This window comes from Podarcis muralis, chromosome 10 (genome assembly GCF_964188315.1).
Source record: "Podarcis muralis chromosome 10, rPodMur119.hap1.1, whole genome shotgun sequence".
Classification (NCBI taxonomy): domain Eukaryota; kingdom Metazoa; phylum Chordata; class Lepidosauria; order Squamata; family Lacertidae; genus Podarcis; species Podarcis muralis.
Window position 1 is genome coordinate 76,571,529 of NC_135664.1, and position 21,171 is coordinate 76,592,699.

The following is a 21,171-nucleotide window of genomic DNA, read 5'->3' on the forward strand; positions in this document are numbered from 1 at the left end:
ATAGCTCACATCAATGACTCCGAGAGGAGAAACCATTTAAAGGTATGGAGTGTGGGAAAAGTTTCACTGATAGTGGAAAACTTAGAACACATCAGCGGATTTACATGGACAAGAAAGGATTACAATGCAGGGAGTGTGGAAGAACTTCAGTCAGAGAGGATTCCTCAATATACACCAGCGGACTACACAGGGGAAAAACCATTTAAATGCATGGAGTGCGGGAAAAGCTTCCGTCAGAGTGGACACTTAAGTTCACATCTACGTATTCACACAGGTGACAAACCTTTTAAATGCATGGAGTGTGGGAAGAGCTTCAGGCAGAATGGAGAACTTAAATTACACCAGCGAAGTCACACTGGTGAAAAACCATATAAATGTATGGAGTGTGGAAAGAGCTTCATTCAGAGTGGGCACCTCAATATGCATCAACGGACTCACACAGGGGAGAAACCATATAAATGTATAGAGTGCGGAAAGAGCTTTAGTGATAGTGGACACCTTAGGAAACATCAACGGACTCACACAGGGGAGAAACCGTATAAATGTATAGAGTGCGGAAAGAGCTTTAGTGATAGTGGAGACCTTAGAATACATCAACGGATTCACACAGGGGAGAAACCATATAAATGTATAGAGTGCGAAAAGAGCTTTAGTGATAGTGGACACCTTAGAATACATCAACGGATTCACACAGGGGAGAAACCATATAAATGTATAGAGTGCGGAAAGAGCTTTAGTGATAGTGGACACCTTAGGAAACATCAACGGACTCACACAGGGGAGAAACCGTATAAATGTATAGAGTGCGGAAAGAGCTTTAGTGATAGTGGATGTCTTAGAAGACATCAACGGATTCACACAGGGGAGAAACCATATAAATGTATAGAGTGCGGAAAGAGCTTCAGTCAGAGTGGATACCTTAGAATACATCAACGGATTCACACAGGGGAGAAACCATATAAATGTAAAGAGTGCGGAAAGAGCTTCAGTCAGAGTGGAGACCTTAGAATACATCAACGGATTCACACAGGGGAGAAATCATATAAATGTATAGAGTGCGAAAAGAGCTTTAGTGATAGTGGACACCTTAGGAAACATCAACGGACTCACACAGGGGAGAAACCATATAAATGTATAGAGTGCGGAAAGAGCTTTAGTGATAGTGGACAACTTAGGAAACATCAACAGACTCACAAAGGGGAGAAACCATTTAAATGCATGGAGTGTGGAAAAAGCTTCTGTCAGAGTGGACAGTTAAGTTCACACCTACGGATTCACACGGGTGAAAAACCTTTTAAATGCATGGAGTGTGGGAAGAGCTTCAGGCGGAATGAAGAACTTAAATTACACCAGCGAAGTCACACTGGTGAAAAACCATATAAATGTATGGAGTGTGGAAAGAGCTTCAGTTGGAGTGGACACCTCAATAAACATCACCAGACTCACACAGGGGAGAAACCATATAAATCTATGGAGTGTGGAAAGAGCTTCAGTCAGAGTGGACACCTCAATAAACATCACCAGACTCACACAGGGGAGAAACCATATAAATGCAGGGAGTGTGGAAAGAGCTTCAGTCGGAGTGATGTACTTAGAATACATCAACGGACTCACACGGGTGAAAAACCATATAAATGCATGGAATGTGGAAAGAGCTTCATTTTCAATGCAAACCTTAGAAAACATCAACTGGCTCACAAACGGGGGAAAACCATTTAAATGCATTGAGTGCGGAAAGAGCTTCAGTCAGAATGGAGACCTTAAAACACATCAATGGATTTACACAGGGGAGAAACCATATAAATGTGTGGACTGTGGAAAGAGCTTCATTCAGATTGGAAACCTTAGAAAACATCAACGGACACACAGGGAGGAAACCATTTAAATGTATGGAGTTTGGAAGGAGCTTCAGTCCGAGTGGAACCCTTGATTTACATCAACAAACTCCCACATGAGAGAAACCCTATAAATGTCAAAAAGACAGAATTTCAGTCCTAGTGGAATCCTACATCCACAGACTCATGGACAGGAAGAACTTTAACAGTTGACACCCTACAAACCCATCAACCCTCAAAGAGGAGAAGCTGTTTAAAGGGAAAGATTGCAGAAAGTGCTTTAGTTATAATGGAGTGTTGAAGGAACATCTAAGGACTCAGAGGGGAGAACCCATTTAGATGTATGGAGTGAGGAACGTGTTCCTTTCAGAGTCCACTCTTTTCTTCACAGCAATGAACTCAACTCAGCAGGAAATCCATTTTAAAAGCATGTCATGTATTTGAGGTTCTGCTGTTTATATGTAAAACTGTATAGTAATGAAATAATGAAGGTAACGTCTCACAATAGTGAGTATAATTTTAGATGTAAGGTACCTTTTGAAAGTGAGGTGGAGTTGGTGAATCTGGATTTCTGGTGGTGAATGAGGATTAGGGCTGGGCGATCTATTAATCTCATCCTATACCGGTTTCTAGACCACATTGTGGTAACTTTTCAAAAACAATTGATATGGCAACACCCCACAGGTCACAGTGTGTTTTTCTGGGATGCTCATTTGCCTGGAAGCAGCCGGCAGAAAGCTTTTCTTCGTGAAGCCCCTGCAGATTCCGAGTTGCTGACTTCCCTCCCAGACGACAGGAAGCGAAAGACACACCTCCATTGCCCTGTGTCCTTCCATCCTCTTTCCTCCCTTGCTCCCTTCTGCCGGGTTTTTTTTAAAAAAATAATATTTATTGAAGTTTCAGAAACAAATGATTACATAGATAAAAAGAAAGGAAACAAGAGAAAGAATAAAAAAGAGAAAAAATACAAAATACAGGGAAAAAATAAAAAAACACATAAAAACAAATCAATCTTTCCGTACCTTACATTTCATTTCCTTGCTTCCCTGACCTCCTCTCACCTCCCTTCTTTGTATTCCAGTTTAATTGGTTAATTCAGCAATTCCTTTCCCTCTTTGTTTTTATCTTAATCCTTTAACTTAATATATTATAGCTTTGGATTCTCACCTATTAACAATCCATTTTTACATACACCTTTATAACATTGCTGCTAGAATCACTTAATTTCATTCTGACATCATTCTAACATTCATTAATTTTACAGTATTTCTGTAAATAATCTTTAAATTTCTTCCAATCTTCTTCCACCGACTCTTCTCCCTGGTCCCGGATTCTGCCAGTCATTTCCGCCAATTCCATATAGTCCATCACCTTCACCTGCCATTCTTCCAGGGTGGGTAAATCTTGTGTCTTCCCCTTCTGCCGGTTTGTGTGCCTGACTTACCGTATTTTTCACTCTATAACACGCACCTGACCATAACACGCACATCGTTTTTAGAGGAGGAAAACAAGGGAAAAAACATTCTGAATGAAACAGTGGATGTATCATTTTTGTGCTTCATGCTGTGGCTACAAACATGTGATCTGATGGCGAATTTGGGGTGACCCAATGCAAAGATCCTGAGAATTCCTGTGGATCCATGCTTTGTAACCACATTTTTTGCACCATTGCAGCCCCAGGCAACAGTGGGTGCGTGATTTTTTTGGTGCAGGCTGTAGCCATGGACATGCTATGTGATCTGATGGTGAATTTGGGGTGACCCAATGCAAAGATCCTGAGGATCCATATGGATCCATGCTTTGTAACCATATTTTTTGCACCATTGCAGCCCCAGGCAACAGTGGGTGCGTGATTTTTTTGGTGCAGGCTGTAGCCATGGACATGCTATGTGATCTGATGGTGAATTTGGGGTGACCCAATGCAAAGATCCTGAGGATCCATATGGATCCATGCTTTGTAACCACGTTACAAGCGAAGGAAAAACAAAGAAGGGACATGAGAGGGGTGTGCAGGGAAGCAGCTGGCTAAGAATGCAGGAGAGGGATTTAACGGGAGGGAGGAAAGAAAGGCAAAAGTTTCTCCCCACCCAAGCCAGCCATCTCTCTCTCTCTCTCTCTCTCTCTCTCTCTCTCTCTCTCTCCCGCCCCCCCTCTCTCTCCCCCTCTCTCTCTCCCTCTCCCCCAGCAGCACCGGAGCACAGAGAGGAATTAGAAGGAACGACACTCTGCTTTCCCCTCTGCTTGCCTGGAGGGGAGGGGCTTTCCCTGCTCTTTGTTCCGTTTGAGCAAACACAGCAAGGAAACAGAGGAGGGTGGGCAGTAAGACCCTGAGGCAGAATGCAGGAAAGCAGCCGCTTCCTCTTTTCAGGTTTCCCTTCTCCGTGAAGCGCGATTTGATTTTTGCCTGATTTTTCGGCTCCAGGGACCACACAATCAATAACACGCACAGACATTTCCCCTTCCTTTTTAGGAGAAAAAATCTGTGTGTTATAGAGGGGAAAATACGGTAGATATCCTGTGTGCTCTATTTTTCTATTGCTGAAACTGGATTTGCTCTCAGGAGCTACGTTTTGTGCCTCACTGGGGACCCAGTGAGAACTGTATGCTTTGAAAGCTCAGTAAACTATTACTGAAGAAGTCCTGCTGCCTCTGTGTGTGTTTTTGACCTCAGTGTGGGACTTGCTCTGCACGTGGCCCCTACCCTGCTGCTACTTGGCTCATGCCCTGGAGTTGCTCTACTCAAGCATGCAAGACGGTTTTTGAACCAAACTCTGTCATCCCCCCCCCCACCGCATGATCTCCAAGCACTGCTTCTTCACCCAAACTTCATCCCTGCCTCCTAAGCATTCTGAAGAAAACTGATAATACTGTAAGTTAATGGGTGATTTCCCCCCAAGCCTAATTGCAAGAGGGGAAAGGAGGGGCTGCAGGGACCAGGGAAGTCTCCTGATGGGCCCATCTTCACTCTTGAACCCCATGGGGCAACCCCAGAGCTCCTCCTTATTCTGGGGTTTGGGGAAGGTAGTATTTTTCCATAGTCCCAGAAGTTTTTATTCAGACATGCTGCAAGAGAGTTTTCCTACCAGAGGCCCACAGTTCATACTGCTATCATACTGATTTTACTGTTGTTTCTGCTTTTGCTGTCATGGAACAGCTGGGTGCAGGGGGGGGGGAAGGCACCAGTTGGGGGACCTACAAGGGGAGAAGGCTTAGATCCTGGGGACTGGTGGGGGGATGGCAGTGAGCAGAAAGAGGGAGGAAAGGGAGCAGACCGGGAGGGGAGGTGTTGCAAGCTGAGGAGGAAACAGGGTTTGGTGAGCAGGAAGAGGCTGGGGCAGAAAGCAGTTCAGACTCAGAGGAGGAGAGGAGGGGGCCAGGAGACCCAGAGGAGGCCGGCTGCTGAAGCATCCAGGAAGACTCCCCCTCCTGCTGTGACCAGCTCCCCTCTCCCCAGGTCTCCCAGAGCACACTTGTCGTTTAGTTGTATCCGACTCTTCGTGACCCCATGGACATGCCGCTAGCCTCAAGAACACCATCCAACCATCTCATTCTCTGTCGTCCCCTTCTCCTTGTGCCCTCCATCTTTCCCAACATCAGGGTCTTTTCCAGGGAGTCTTCTCTTCTCATGAGGTGGCCCAGAGCACACAGAGAAATCCAGTTCAGACCCATGAGCCTGTACATTATATTAATGGGCGTAGGGTTTTTTCCCCCCAACATGCATCACTTTAATCTCATTGACAATGAACTGTATTTTCGGCCCATTCACCCCGTTTGGAGAAGTCCCTTTGGAGCTCCTTGCAATCCACTTTCCTGTGGCCAATCTCTCCTTGCAATCCACTTTCCTGTGGCCAACGACTCTTCCCCAGGGAGGGCATCTGAAGAAGAGACCACCCCCCTGTAGGGTGCTGTGTTGATGTCCGCCAGGCTAAGGAAAAGCAAAGCAGCTGCGCATTGGCACCGAGGGCTCCCAGACTTCAGCCAGTGCCCTCCAGGTTTCCTGAGTGCAGGCATCGTGCTGGCTGGCACTGAGGGGAACTGCAGGCCAATCTGCCTAGGGGGCAGCTGCGTGGAGATGGCGGTGCCAGGGAGAAGAGCAGCGGGTTCAGCCAGAGGCTCCTAAAGGCTCTGCCCAGTTTCTTGGCGTGGAAGATGTGACCAGCCAGCAGGGGCTGGGGCTGGCCCCTCCTGGCCCTTGTTACCCAAGGTAAAGGACCCCTGGTCAAGTCCAGCCAAAGGCGACTATGGGGACTTACTTCTGAGTAAGCGTGCATCAGATGGAACGGCAAATCCCTTTGAACCGCGTAGGGGTTACTCCTAAGTAAGCGTGCATCAGGCAGGGCTGCAGAGTGGTGCTTCCAAAAGCAGCCAGTTTGCACATCTCATGGGATTTAATGTCTTTATAAATGCACGGGGATAAGTGCATTTATAGAGACACATTTCCACAAAACACCCAAACTCCAGCATGTAGTCGCAGGTGGTACAATAGGAGCCTTTCTGCAAATGGCCTTTGCAACACAACTCACTGGGTGGTAAGAAAGTAGACACATTGGCCTCTTTGCAACGTAGCCCCGTTTCCTCAATGAATCCACCCATTTCAGTAAAACCTGAGCTGAAATAGTAAGAAGAGCAAAACAGCAGCCCTGTCTGACCCCCGTCAGCCCCCAGACTCCCCCAGTCACGTGGCAGGAGATTCATCCTGAGGCCCCCCCCCTCCGTGAGACGAGTATAACATCATGGATGATCCAGTGATGATTCATATGATCAATTGGTGATCCACATGATCCAAACAGACTTGTCCAAAGAGCAGATCTCTAGGCCTGAATGAAAGGGGTCTGCGATGCTGGATTCTGGAGTCAAGAAATCCTCCCTTTCCAGTGATCTCTCAGGCTGGCCAGGAAAAGGCAGCGAGCAGGAATCCTCAGGCATCCCGACGGACAGACAGACCTGTCATGTTGCCAAAACACGAACTTGGAGTCTGATCTGATTTCCATGCAGAACTCATTTTGTGACTTCGCTGTTGGATTGTCGGGATCAGCCCCTCCCCCCTCTCCTGATCCCCAGAAGGAAGACCGGGGGGGGGGGTTCTACTCCTCCTCCCCCCCACCCGCTCAATACTTTTCCTCCCCTCCCGGCACATCCTTCTCTCATCCCGCCCACACAATCCCAAATCACACCCCCAATACATTGCTCCTCCCCCTCCTCCTCCTCCAATCCGGTTTCTGCTCCAGAAATGTGGGGCGGGGAGCCCCCCTCCCAACCTTTCTGCTTCTCCCGGAAGTGGAGCTTCCACTCCGGATTGCTGCTCTGCCCCATAGCTGGGAGGGGGGGCGCTTTTGGAAAGGGGAGGGAGGATGCAGGTGTTACGGAAAATCTGGGTGCAGGGCTATTCTGCCACCCAGCTCGTCGGACTAAGTAAGTCCGCGGGTCCCTGCGGAAGAAAATGAGCTCAGCCAGACAGGAGCAAACTGCAGAAGATCCAAGTTTATTGCACAACAGGTTCAAGACGAGATTGAACCCCGAGAATGGGGCGACATAAACTTTTAAAAGTTCCCTCCAAGTCCCAGAATACAGTGCACGAAACGTCACGAATACATTATGGGAAGGTTGGGTTTCACAGGTTACATCATGAATATATTTCACACGTCATGAATATATTAGGGAAAGGTGGGGTTACATTAATTAACATTTAAGATAAGGGAGGGGGAAATATGCAGAGCGAGTGATATACATAGATAAACATTTATCAAGTACCGGTGGTGGTAAGACAAAGGGCCAGAGATATGCATCGTCTGCCACCTAATATTGCCCGGAGGAAAGGTCAGGCGAAACGATCTGACAGGATTAGGAAGTTCCTGTGTACGTGACCTGCCGTTTCGGGGATTATGGAAGTAGGGGTAACATCATGGAGTCCGGGGGGGAACTGAGTTGAATGGCACCGAGAGCGAGGAAATCGGAGTTACGGCTGATTTTATATTAATTTCCAAAGGTTCCGATGATTTCCAACCTATTCCGTACTGTTGATCAAGAGCGGAAATAGAATGGATACATTGTATCCAGAATTTGACAGTTTTACGAGGTCCGGGGTTTCGGATCCATTCTTCTCGCCGTGGGGGGCCGTCAGTAGCTTGTCAGGAGGTTAAATGAGGCGTGCAAGAGCTCCCTGAGCTAGCTCCTGCAGGACGAATGCACGGCTGTGATTGGCTAAAGCGCGGCTCGTTTTATGAATGGGGGATACAATATGATACGGTCGACTCACGTTAGGAATAGGGCGAGAGAAAGGCATAGGAAAGATGGGGCTTATTCTGCCCGCATGAAGACAGGAAAGAGAGCCTTTTATTTACAAGGCAGGGGAACAGTGTGGTGCCTATACAACGGTGCGGGGGCTGAGGGTTCGAGGCCGGCTGGGCACTGCAGGGGCCATCGCCTCGGACCCCTTCAGGAAGCGGTGGGGAAGGATGGGTACCCCCCCTTGCTCCTTCCGTATCACAGGGGACCCCCCCCCCCGTGGATGTTGCAGGAAAGGAGAATCGGGAGCGAGGACAAAGAGGTAAAGGGGTCGCGGGGGGGCGGAGAGGGGGGGAAAGGACCCAGAGACCCCCGCCAGCTCCCCCAGGCGCCCCCAGGGGGCCTTCCTCGCAGGGCGGACCCCTCACCCGTCTCCCCTGGCTCTGCGCGGAGAAAAGCGGCCCATGAAAGGGTTAAGCGGCGCGAGAGACGCCTGGATAGAGACCACCCTGTCCCTCCCATCTTCTCTTGGGGGGGGCGCCTCCGGCTGGAGAGATGGGGGCTCAGGGTGTGGGGTGAGCAGAGCCAAGGGAGCCTCTGGATGCAGGGGAGACTCCGGGAGAGAGGGAGGGGGTCAAGGGGGGGAGGGAGAGGAGCATCCATGGGGCAGGGAAGGGCAGCATTGGCGGCGGGGGGGGGAGATATCGCGTCTCCATTGTGGCAGCTGCGGGGGATCTCTGGTGGAACAGCCTTGGCCTCTCTCTCCCGCCCAGTAATCGACCCCCCCCTTCAAGGCGACCAGGGAGGGATCCCTGGAAAGTGGGGGTCCTGTCCCCCCACCCCTTCCTTCCTGCAATCTCCATCCTCTTCCTGCCCCATAAGCCCCTGCCCTGTCCAGACACAGCGATTCTGCCCAGTCCAACCATTGGTCCCCTGGAGAGGAGAGGAGATCCAGAGGAAGAGATGTCAGTATTTGTAAAAAGAAAAGAGAAGGTTCTGGCCTCCCTGTGTCGCCTCAGCCTGGTCCTTGGGCCCTTGTCAGCATAAAAGAGTCCACGAGAAGAGCATCCTGGCAGAGTACTTTCTGCTTTTACAGTGGTACCTCGGGTTACAGACGCTTCAGGTTACAGACTCTGATAACTGAGAAATAATACCTCAGGTTAAGAACTTTGCTTCAGGACGAAAACAGTAATATTGTGGTGGTGGTGCAGCGGCAGCAGGAGGCCCCATTAGCTAAAGTGGTGCTTCAGGTTAAGAACAGTTTCAGGTTACGAATGGAACTCCGGAACAAATTAAGTACTTAACCCGAGGTACCACTGTCTTCTCAAAAGTCTTTCTGCAAAAGCGACTGACCAACTGTACACACATCAACACTGCCAGCTTTCACCAACCAACCAACCCAACACCAAACTAACATTTCTCACTCTATATATACAACCCGCAGCTTTTTAAGCATTAAAGAAACAGCGGCCAATTGTTAGCCGTGACAAGAGGGGAGGGGAGAGGCCTTCTCAGAAGCAGCTCTTGGTTTCCGCAGTCCCACCCAGGAAGCAGCCACAAGCCTTTTCCTCTCTCTCAGGCTTCCATCTTTAATTGTCCTTTCTTGAGGATGAGGATAATGTACACCTGTCATCAGAAACAGGGATGCAGAGTCCATGGAATGGCTCTCAGGATTGATACGGAAGCTGCACCTCAAAAGCATTTCTGTTCCTCTTATTCTTTGTAGCCAATGTCAGAGTGACTGACAAGCTGAGATACAATCCATCAGCATCCGATGACAGCGACTGCATGAATCTTTTGTCACGTGACAAAGACACATGAGAGCAGAAGCAGCCAAGCAGGCTGGGAAGTGCAGGGATTGCACAGTCATTTGGGTCTACTCAATTTATTCAGGCTTAACTGCTAACTGTGGAGTCATTCTGACATGTGACGTAGTAGCCAGTTGCACTTTGTGCTCTCTGTAAGATTTCAGCAAGAGTCTGTCTGTCTTCCCAGTCAAAGGACCCCTTTTCTTGATAGACAGTGCCTGTGGCTGGAGGCTCTACACACCGGGTGGGCCTGTGCAGGCCAAAGACTGCCAGTATTAGCAGGTGAGGTGTGTGACCTCCCCAAATTTACAGACTGTATATAAATGAGAAGTGGGTGGGATTATATTTTACAGCAACCCTGTGATTTTCTCCACCCATAAGATTTTGTGAGCTGATATAGCAGTACGAATTCCAAAATAACTTTAAAAACCCCCACAAGATCATCATCATCATCATCATCATCATCATCATCATCACATTTATACCCCCAGGCCTTAGTTTGCCTCCCCATGATCTAGAAAAAACACCAGCTTTGAATCATACAGAGTAAAACTACCAGAATCTTCTTGAACCGATAGGTTAGGAATTATCGCTGTACTTAGATCCGTACTTTTCTATGCCTGAGAAATGCAACCATGACACTGGGAATGTTCAGGAATGCAGGAGAGGATATTTTGTTTGATTATATCCTTTCCAACTTGTGTTAACAAGTTGTACAATTTAGCAGAGTAACATTCCCCCTTTTAAACTTACAGCGGATGCATTTGCTCAGGCTCGCTAAAGCCTCTAAAATAAGATTCCTTGGTAATTTCCACTTTACTCCGTCATAAAAAGATAAGACACGACACAGTCTTCTATAAAAGTATAAAAAGAGTTGACTCACACATTCTGTTCACAAATGGATCCCAGAAGGCGGTGACCCCCAGGCTGCACACCTGGTCCTTCAGGGGCACAGTTACCCCATCTGGACCAGGAGTGCCCCCACCCTCCCCCAGGGACAGTATTTCTGACTTGTCAGGATTCAACCTCAATGTGTTACCCGCCATCCATCCTCCAACCACCTACAGACAGCCACACAGGGCATTCACCATCTTCACTAGTTCCAAGAAAGGAAGAGCTGGGCATCATCCACATACTGGTGAACACCCAGCCCAAACCCCCTGATGATCTCTCCCAGTGGCTGCATATAGATAGTAAAAAGCATGGGGGAGAGAATGGAGTCCTGAGGCACCCCACAAGTAAGCATCCAGGGGTCTGAACACCACTTTCTGGACATGGCCCAGGAGGAAGGAGGGGAACCACTGCATGGCAGGGCCCCCAGCTCCCCTAGAGGGTCCAGAAGGACACCATGGCCAAAGGTCTTCAAGGCCGCTGAGAGAACCAGGAAAGAGCTTCCCCCTCAGCCTCTGGCCCGTTGGAGATCATCAACCAGCACAACCAGGGCAATTTCAGTCCCATGATGAGGCCTGAATCCCCATTGGAAAGATCATGGTGGCAGGAGCTTTCCTGGTCCTGCACCCCCAAAAGCTCCAGCCACAAGACTTTCATTAGCTTTCAAGGGCCCACATGATACATTGTGGTCTTTTCTTCGAAAAACAAATATTGAATACTTTTACAGTGCCGTATGATGTAAATATGGGATCCAGGTGGCGCTGTGGGTTAAACCACAGAGCGTAGGATTTGCCAATCAGAAGGTCGGCGGTTCGAATCCCCGTGATGCGGTGAGCTCCCATTGCTCGTTCCCTGCTCCTGCCAACCTAGCAGTTCGAAAGCACATCAAAGTGCAGGTAGATAAATAGGCACCACTCCGGCGGGAAGGTAAGGGGCGTTTCCATGCGCGGCTCTGGTTCGCCAGAAGCGGCTCAGTCATGCTGGCCACATGACCCGGAAGCTGTACGCCGGCTCCCTCGGCCAATAAAGCGAGATGAGCGCCGCAACCCCAGAGTTGGTCACGAGTGGACCTAATGGTCAGGGGTCTCTTTACCTTTACCTTTATAATGTAAATTGTGTTTCTGTTTCCCTTGTTCCACATCGGAGAGACTTTGATTCACAGCTCTGAGCCCATCTCCCCACTTGAAACTGCTGTGTTTGTAGCACTGCCAGCCTGGGCAGTGGGTTTGGGGGTCCTGGGCTGCCTAGACAAGAAGACCCCCTTCTCAGCCCGGCTGAGACCAAGGAAAAAGGACCAAGGAAAGCAGAGCAGTACTTTTGGCCTCAGCTTGGCTGCAGGAGTTGAATGAAGAAGGTGTGCAGGACACCATCCAACCGTCTTAGAGACTCCACTCCGGATTTGTGTGGGTTTACCTCCATAGCCTTTTCTTCTCCTGAAGACAACTCACGAGGCAGTGAAGGTTTAGGACCAGAGTTTTCCTTCTAGATGGGCTTCCTTCCCGGTTTGACGTGCCCCATCTGCCCTTCACTTTCCACTGCAGGATGGGCAGAATCTGCCTTCTAGACTGTGGGATTCACTGTTCTTCTCATCCTCTCCATCCACCAGGGCTTGACTTCAGGTGCAGCAGAATTCCCCAGCCCCCCAAGGGTTGAGACCCATCAGCTATCCTCACCTGGTTTTGCCAGCCAGTTGAAGCCATTCCTGGGATTGTGGCCCCTGATTCATCCTGACAGCTTCTGTAAGGCACAGGTGAGAGCTGAGTGCAGGGTGGGGACCACCAAAGGTACTTCCGCTCCCATGACACCTCATGACATCATATAATAGCTATGTTTGAGACAGAAGCGGAATGAATTCATGTCTCTAGAAATAACACAACTTCAGGCCATCAATAATTCAACACTACATATTCAAGGTTGAAGTTTTCACTAGTACAGTTATCCATTTGCCTTTAATATGCAGCTTTTTCAGTGTCACTTTAGGATGGGCTCGAGATCAGGCAGCCCATCATTATTATAAGGAACAGTGGGGGTCTGGGATTCTGATGTGCCAGCTGCTTTTCTTCTGCTTCTCCTGCTCTCTCCATGCAATGTGAGTCATGTAGATGGAGGTCCATCTCCAAGAACAGGAGCTTCCCTGAGCACCCATTCAGCTGGCCCCAAGCACCAAGCCTTGTCACTAGTTCTCTGACTGACCCAGACCACAGTCCCTGGAGAAGATGTAGACCTGGGCCTCCCAAAATGGTCCACATGGACCTCTTGTGGCCAATGAGACTGTGCAGGTGATTCATAAAGATCTAGAGGTGGATGCAGGATTATGATGTAGAGGATGGGGAATGTCCAAAGGAACGATGGACCAGAGAAAGAGAGGGCCTGTTCATGGACAGAGAGCAGCTGCCTTTCCTGTGAGGAAACAATTGATTTGAAAAGGCTGTATTCCAAGATCATGCTGCTTTATTAACGATGATTGAGGATTATGAAAGGTGGTGATGGATTACTATCATTTGATGACATTGCTTTTTCATTTCCAAAAATTTGGGAACATGGGTAGGAGGTGGGGGAATGTAGGAGATGTTGAAATAAGAGAAGGTGCTAATGGCGCTTGATGTGTTCTCTTTCCCTTTGTTCTCTTTCTTGTAACCCAAACAGGATTTCCTTTCCTCCCACTCTGAAGAAGGTGATGGAGAAAACATTCAGAATTCCAAGGAATGGGGCACCTTTCGTTTCATGAGGAATAGAAATTAAAATGTGTGAAATGTGGGATATGCTTCATTGAATGAGGACACATAGCTCACATCAATGACTCTGAGAGGAGAAACCATTTAAAGGTATGGAGTATGGGAAAAGTTTCACTGATAGTGGAAAACTTAGAACACATCAGCAGATTTACATGGACAAGAAAGGATTACAATGCAGGGAGTGTGGAAGAACTTCAGTCAGAGAGGATTCCCCAATATACATCACCGGACTCACACAGGGGAAAAACCATTTAAATGCATGGAGTGCGGGAAAAGCTTCCGTCAGAGTGGACACTTAAGTTCACATCTATGGACTCACACAGGGGAGAAACCATATAAATGTATAGAGTGCGGAAAGAACTTTAGTGATAGTAGAGACCTTAGAAATCATCAACGGACTCACACAGGGGAGAAACCATTTCAATGTATGGAGTGTGGAAAAAGCTTCTGTCAGAGTGGACAGTTAAGTTCACACCTACGGATACACACGGGTGAAAAAACTTTTAAATGCATGGAGTGTGGGAAGAGCTTCAGGCAGAATGCAGAAGTTAAATTACACCAGCGAAGTCACACTGGTGAAAAACCGTATAAATGTATGGAGTGTGGAAAGAGCTTCATTCACAGTGGGCAGTGCAATATGCATCAACGGACTCACACAGGGGAGAAACCATATAAATGTATAGAGTGCGGAAAGAGCTTTAGTGATAGTGGAGACCTTAGAAAACATCAACGGATTCACACAGGGGAGAAACCATATAAATGTATAGAGTGCGGAAAGAGCTTTAGTGATAGTGGAGACCTTAGGAAACATCAACGGATTCACACAGGGGAGAAACCATATAAATGTATAGAGTGCGGAAAGAGCTTTAGTGATAGTGGAGACCTTAGAAAACATCAACGGATTCACACAGGGGAGAAACCATATAAATGTATAGAGTGCAGAAAGAGCTTCAGTCAGAGTGGAGACCTTAGAAAACATCAGCGGATTCACACAGGGGAGAAACCATTTCAATGTATGGAGTGTGGAAAAAGCTTCTGTCGGAGTGGACACTTAAGTTCACATCAACGGACTCACACGGGTGAAAAACCATTTCAATGTATGGAGTGTGGAAAGAGCTTCAGTCGGAGTGGACACCTCAAAAAACATCACCAGACTCACACAGGGGAGAAACCATTTAAATGTATGGAGTGTGGAAAGAGCTTCAGTCAGAGTGGACACCTCAATAAACATCACCAGACTCACACAGGGGAGAAACCATTTCAATGTATGGAGTGTGGAAAGAGCTTCAGTCAGAGTGATAGACTTAGAATACATCAACGGACTCACACGGGTGAAAAACCATATAAATGTATGGAGTGTGGAAAGAGCTACAGTCAGAGTGGGCACCTTAGAAATCATCAACGGACTCATACAGGGGAGAAACTTTTTAAATGTAGGGAGTGCGGAAACAGCTTTAGTGATAGTGGAAACCTTAGAAAACATCAACGGATTCACACAGGGGAGAAACCATATAAATTCATGGAGTGTGGAAAGAGCTTCAGTCATAGTGGAGTCCTTAGATATCATCAACGGACTCACACAGGCAGGGGAAAACCATATGAATGTATGGCATGCGGGAAGAGCTTCAGTCAAAAAGGAGACCTTAAATTACACCAGCAGACTCACAAAGGGGAGAATCCATTTAATGCATGGAATGTGGAAAGAGCTTCCGTTTCAATGCAAGCCTTAGAAGACATCAACTGGCTCATTATATATCATTTCCCAGAAGGCCTTAATCCTTGGGCACGTCCACCAAAGGTGAAAGAATATACCTTCAGTTTCTTTACATTTCCAGCATTTATTATTGGGCAAATGATAAATTTTTGCAAGCTTGACTGGGGTCATGTACCACCTGTATATCATTTTCATAATATTCTCTCTTAGGGCATTACATGCCGTAAACTTCATACCTGTGGTCCATAACTGTTCCCAGTCAGCAAACATAATATTATGTCCAACATCTTGTGCCCATTTAATCATAGCAGATTTCACCGTTTCATCCTGAGTATTCCATTTCAACAGCAAGTTATACATCTTTGACAAAATCTTAGTTTTGGGTTCTAACAGTTCTGTTTCTAATTTTGATTTTACCACCTGGAAGCCAATTTTCTTATCCAAATTATATGCCTCCATTATCTGATAATAATGAAGCCAGTCTCGCACTTTGTTTTTTAATTTCTCAAAACACTGCAATTTCAGTCTATCTCCTTCTTGTTCCAAAATTTCCCAATATCTCTTGGAATTTTATGAAGAAAAATCTTAAGGGAATGGGAGTGGGACGGGGGTTTGAAAATGGGTTACGAGCAATTTATTCAGAGCAAAAGGCTAAATTAATAGTGAACAATGTGGTGACGGAGGAGTTTAAAATTGAAAAAGGGACACGACAAGGGTGCCCTCTATCCCCTCTTTTATTCATTTCAGTCCTGGAGGTGCTATTGAATATGATAAGGAAGGACCGGTTGGTACAAGGGATAGAGGTCGGAGTGAAACAATATAAATTGAAAGCTTTTGCAGATGATCTAGTTTTGACACTGCAGGAGCCAGAATCCAGTACAAAAAGAGCTCTTGAACTTATATCTGAGTTTGGTCGGGTGGCGGGATTTAAGTTGAACAAACAAAAAACCAAGGTTTTGACCAAGAATTTGACACTTACAGAAACAGAGGGGTTTCAGAGAGAAACAGAACTGAATGTGGTTAAAAAAGTGAAGTACCTAGGGATCTATTTGTCTTCCAAAAATTTGAATTTATTTAAGGACAACTATGAAAAATGTTGGTCGGAAGTTAAGAAGGATCTAGAAATTTGGTCAAGATTGAAACTTTCCTTGTTGGGAAGGATTGCAGCAATAAAAATGAATGTGTTGCCAAAAATGTTATTTTTGTTTCAAACCCTACAGATCGTGGACAGAGTGGAGTGTTTTGGAAAATGGCAGAAGGATATATCTAGGTTTGTCTGGCAGGGCAAAAAGCCCCGAATAAAGTATAAAATATTAACAGACTCAAAAGAAAGAGGGGGGTTTGCCCTGCCGGATTTGAGGTTGTATTATGAAGCTGCAGCCTTCTGTTGGTTGAAAGATTGGTTTTTGCTAGAAAACACCGATGTCCTAGATCTGGAAGGTTTTGATAATGCTTTTGGTTGGCACGCATACCTATGGTATGACAAGGTTAAAGTTCACAAATTGTTTAAAAGCCATATTGTCAGAAAAGCAATTTTTGCAGTCTGGACGAAATACAAAGACTTATTAGAGAGTAAAACACCGAGGTGGCTGTCACCGGTGGAGGCCAAGGCTCAAAAAAGACCCAATATGGAGGCCTACTGGCCGAAATATTGGGAATTAATTGAAAAAATTGGAGACAGTTGGAAGTTGCAGAGCCAGGATAAACTAAAAAACAAGGTGCGAGATTGGTTACATTATGCTCAAATGCAAGAGGTTTTTAAAATGGATAAAAAAGTTGGTTTCCAGGAGGAGAAATCGAAACTAGAGACAGAATTGTTAGAACCAAAGACCAAGATTCTATCTAGAATGTATAACTTGCTGCTTATGTGGAACACACAGGACGAGTTAGTTAAATCTGCTATGATAAAATGGGCACAGGATGTTGGACATAATATTATGTTTGAAGACTGGGAGAGGTTATGGAACACCGGAATGAAATTCACGGCATGTAGTGCCTTGAAGGAAAACATTATGAAAATGATATACCGGTGGTACATGACCCCAGTCAAGTTAGCTAAGATACATCACCTGTCTGACAATAAATGTTGGAAGTGTAAGGAAGCAGAGGGGACTTTCTTCCATCTCTGGTGGACCTGCCCAAAAGTGAAGACCTTCTGGGAAATGATTTATAATGAATTAAAAAAGGTATTTAGGTATACCTTTCCCAAGAAACCAGAGGCCTTCCTGCTGGGCATGGTGGACCAGAAAATGCCAAAGAAAGACAGAACCTTGTTTATGTATGCCAGCACAGCAGCAAGAATACTCATTGCTAAGAGCTGGAAGACACAAGATTTGCCCACGCTGGAGGAATGGCAGAAGCAGTTGATGGACTACATGGAGATAGCTGAACTGACCGGCAGAATCCGAGATCTGGATAAAGAAACAATTGAGGAGGACTGGAAAAAATTTAAAGACTATTTGCAAAAATACTACAAGCTGTATGAATCTTAAGATAGTGCATGATTAGGAAAAGTTATGCTTTAGCAACCATGATTAAGTAAATTGTAAAATAAGTGACAAAAGAGAAAAGGAGACAATTTGAATCGAACATGTTATGTTTATTTTAAAGGTATTGAAACTGAGATACAATATATCGAATCTGGGTACATAACATTTGAAAGTTACAATAAGGCATGAAATAAGGTAACAAAATGCTGACATTGTTAATTTAAAGAACGCAGAATCGGAAGGGGTGGGGAAGTCCAAGTTGTTTTTGTTTGTTTTTGTTGTTAAAAAAAAGGGAAAATTTGTTTCTTGCAATTATGTTATTTGTTTGCAACCTATAAAACTATGGAAAGAAACGCAATAAAAAATTTATAAAAAAAAAAAAAAAAAACAAAATTTCCCAATATTTCGGCCATTTGGCCTCCATATTGAGCCTTTTCAGAGCTTTCGCTTCCATCGGTGACAACCACCTTGGGGTTTTATTTTCCAATAAATCCTTGTATCTTATCCAGACATTAAACAATGCTCTCCTGACAATATGATTTTTGAATGCTTTATGTGCTTTGACCTTATCATACCATAAATATGCATGCCATCCAAATACGTTGTTAAAGCCTTCTGGATCCAAAATTTCTGTATTTTCAAGAAGTAGCCATTCTTTCAACCAGCAAAAAGCTGCTGATTCATAGTAAAGTTTAAAGTCTGGCAGGGCAAATCCACCTCTTTCCTTTGCATCAGTTAATATCTTAAATTTTATTCTGGGCTTTTTGCCCTGCCAGACAAATCTAGAGATATCTCTCTGCCACTTCTTGAAACAGTCCCTCTTGTCCACAGTTTGCAATGTCTGAAACAAAAACAACATTCTAGGCAATACATTCATTTTTATCACAGCAATACGACGCAACAGTGAAAGCTTCAAATTTGACCAAATTTCTAAATCTTTTTTCACTTCTGTCCAACATGTTTCATAATTATCTTTAAATAAGTTCCCATTTTTGGCTGTCATATTAATCCCCAAGTATTTCACTTTCTTAACCACAGTCAGGCCTGTCTCATTCTGAAACCTCTCTCTTTCAATCGGTGTTCAATTTTTCTCTAAAACCTTAGTTTTTAGCTTGTTCAGTTTAAATCCTGCCACTTGACCAAATTCTTGAATTAATTCTAAAACCCTTTTAGTACTAGATTCTGGCTCCTGGAACGTCAATACTAAGTCATCTGCAAATGCTCTCAGTTTGTACTGTTTGGCTCCGACCTGTATACCTTTAACCAACCTGTCCCTTCTAATCATATTCAGCAGAACCTCCAGGACCGATATGAAAAGCAGTGGGGAGATTGGGCGCCCCGTCGTGTCCCTTTTTCTATCTTAAATTCTTCCATCACCACATTATTTACAATTAATTTAGCCTTTTGTTCAGAGTATATTGCACCTATACCATTTTCAAAACCTGGGCCTACCCCCATCCCCTGTAGGTTCTTCTTCATGAAACTCCAAGAGATGTTGTCAAAAGCTTTCTCCGCATCCACAAATATCAGAACTGCTTTAGTGTTTATATTCACTTCTAGTTTTTCCAAAATATCAATTATGTTCCTCAAATTATCAGACAAGTGTCTTCCCGGGAGAAAGCCCGCTTGGTCTTTATGAATCTCTTCCATCAATACAAAGAGCTTCAGTTTCAATGCAAGCCTTAGAAGACATCATCGGACTCACACAGGGGAGAAACCATTTAAATGCATGAAGTGCGGAAAAAGCTTCAGTCAAAGGGGAAATCTTAGAAAACCTCAGCAGACACACAGGGAAGAAACCATTTAAATGTATGGAGTTTGGAAGGAGCTTCAGTCCGAGTGGAACCCTTGATTTACATCAACAAACTCCCACATGAGAGAAACCATATAAATGTCAAGTAGACAGAGGTTCAGTCCTAGTGGAAGTCCTACATCAACAGACTCATAGACAGGAAGAACTTTAACAGTTGACACCCTACAAACCCATCAACCCTCAAAGAGGAGAAGCTGTTTAAAGGGAAAGATTGCAGAAAGTGCTTTAGGTATAATGGAGTGTTTAAGGAACATCTAAGGACTCAGAGGGGAGAACCCATTTAGATGTATGGAGTGAGGAAAGTGTTCCTTTCAGAGTCCACTCTTTTGTTCACAGCAATGAACTCAGCCGGAAATCCATCTTAAAAGCATGTCATGTATTTGAGGTTCTGCTCTTTATATGTAAAACTGTATAGTAATGAAATAATGAAGGTAACGTCTCACTCTAGTGAGTATAATTTTAGATGTAAGGTACCTTTTGATAGTGAGGGGGAGTTGGTGAATCTGGATTTCTGGGATGCTCATTTGCATGGAAGCAGCTGGCAGAAAGCTTTTCTTCGTGAAGCCCCTGCAGATGCCGAGTTCCTGACTTCCCTCCCAGACGACAGGAAGCGAAAGTCGCACATCCATTGCCCTGTGTCCTTCCAAGCCTCTTTCCTCCCTTGCTCCCTTCTGCCGGTTTGTGTGCCTGACTTGGATATCCTGTGTGCTGTATTTTAATATTGCTGAAACTGGATTTGCTCTCAGGAGCTACGTTTTGTGCCTCACTGGGGACCCAGTGAGAACTGTATGCTTTGAAAGCTCAGTAAACTATTACTGAAGAAGTCCTGCTGCCTCTGTGTGTGTTTTTGACCTCAGTGTGGGACTTGCTCTGCACGTGGCCCCTACCCTGCTGCTACTTGGCTCATGCCCTGGAGTTGCTCTACTCAAGCATGCAAGACGGTTTTTGCACCAAACTCTGTCATCCCCCCACCACCACATGATCTCCAAGCACTGCTTCTTCACCCAAACTTCATCCCTGCCTCCTAAGCATTCTGAAGAAAACTTGAAATACTGAAATTGAATGGGAGATTTCCCCCCAAGCCGAATTGCAAGAGGGGAACGGAGGGGCTGCAGGGACCAGGGAAGTCTCCTGATGGGCCCATCTTCACTCTTGAACCCCATGGGGCAACCCCAGAGCTCCTCCTTATTCTGGGGTTTGGGGAAGATAGTACTTTCCCATAGTCCCAGAAGTTTTTATTCAGTCATGCTGCTAGGGAGTTTTCCTACCAGAGGCCCACAGTTCATACTGCTCTCATACTGATTTTACTGTTGTTTCTGCTTTTTCTGTCATGGAACAGCTGGGTGCAGGGGGGGGGGAGGCACCAGTTGGGGGACCTACAAGGGAAGAAGGCTTAGATCCTGGGGACTTGTGGTGGGATGGCATTGAGCAGAAAGAGGGAGGAAAGGGAGCAGACCGGGAGGGGAGGTGTTGCAAGCTGAGGAGGAAACAGGGTTTGGTGAGCACGAAGAGGCTGGGGCAGAAAGCAGTTCAGACTCAGAGGAGGAGAGGAGGGGGCCAGGAGACCCAGAGGAGGCCGGCTGCTGAAGCATCCATGGAGACTCTCCCTCCTGCTGTGACCAGCTCCCCTCTCCCCTGGTCTTCCCAGAGCACACAGAGAA

The 21,171-nt window shown here is 46.0% G+C and overlaps 1 protein-coding gene across 1 annotated transcript; it reads left to right on the forward strand.

Moving 5' to 3' along the window:
* The first annotated feature begins 80 nt into the window (after positions 1-80).
* LOC114604881 (uncharacterized) lies at positions 81-20,335 on the forward strand. Its single transcript, XM_077935567.1, has 3 exons — positions 81-1,684; positions 13,716-15,077; positions 19,407-20,335. The coding sequence occupies exons 1-3, from the start codon at positions 211-213 to the stop codon at positions 19,502-19,504; spliced, it is 2,934 nt and encodes a 977-aa protein (XP_077791693.1). The 5' UTR covers positions 81-210; the 3' UTR covers positions 19,505-20,335.
* The last annotated feature ends 836 nt before the right edge of the window (positions 20,336-21,171 follow it).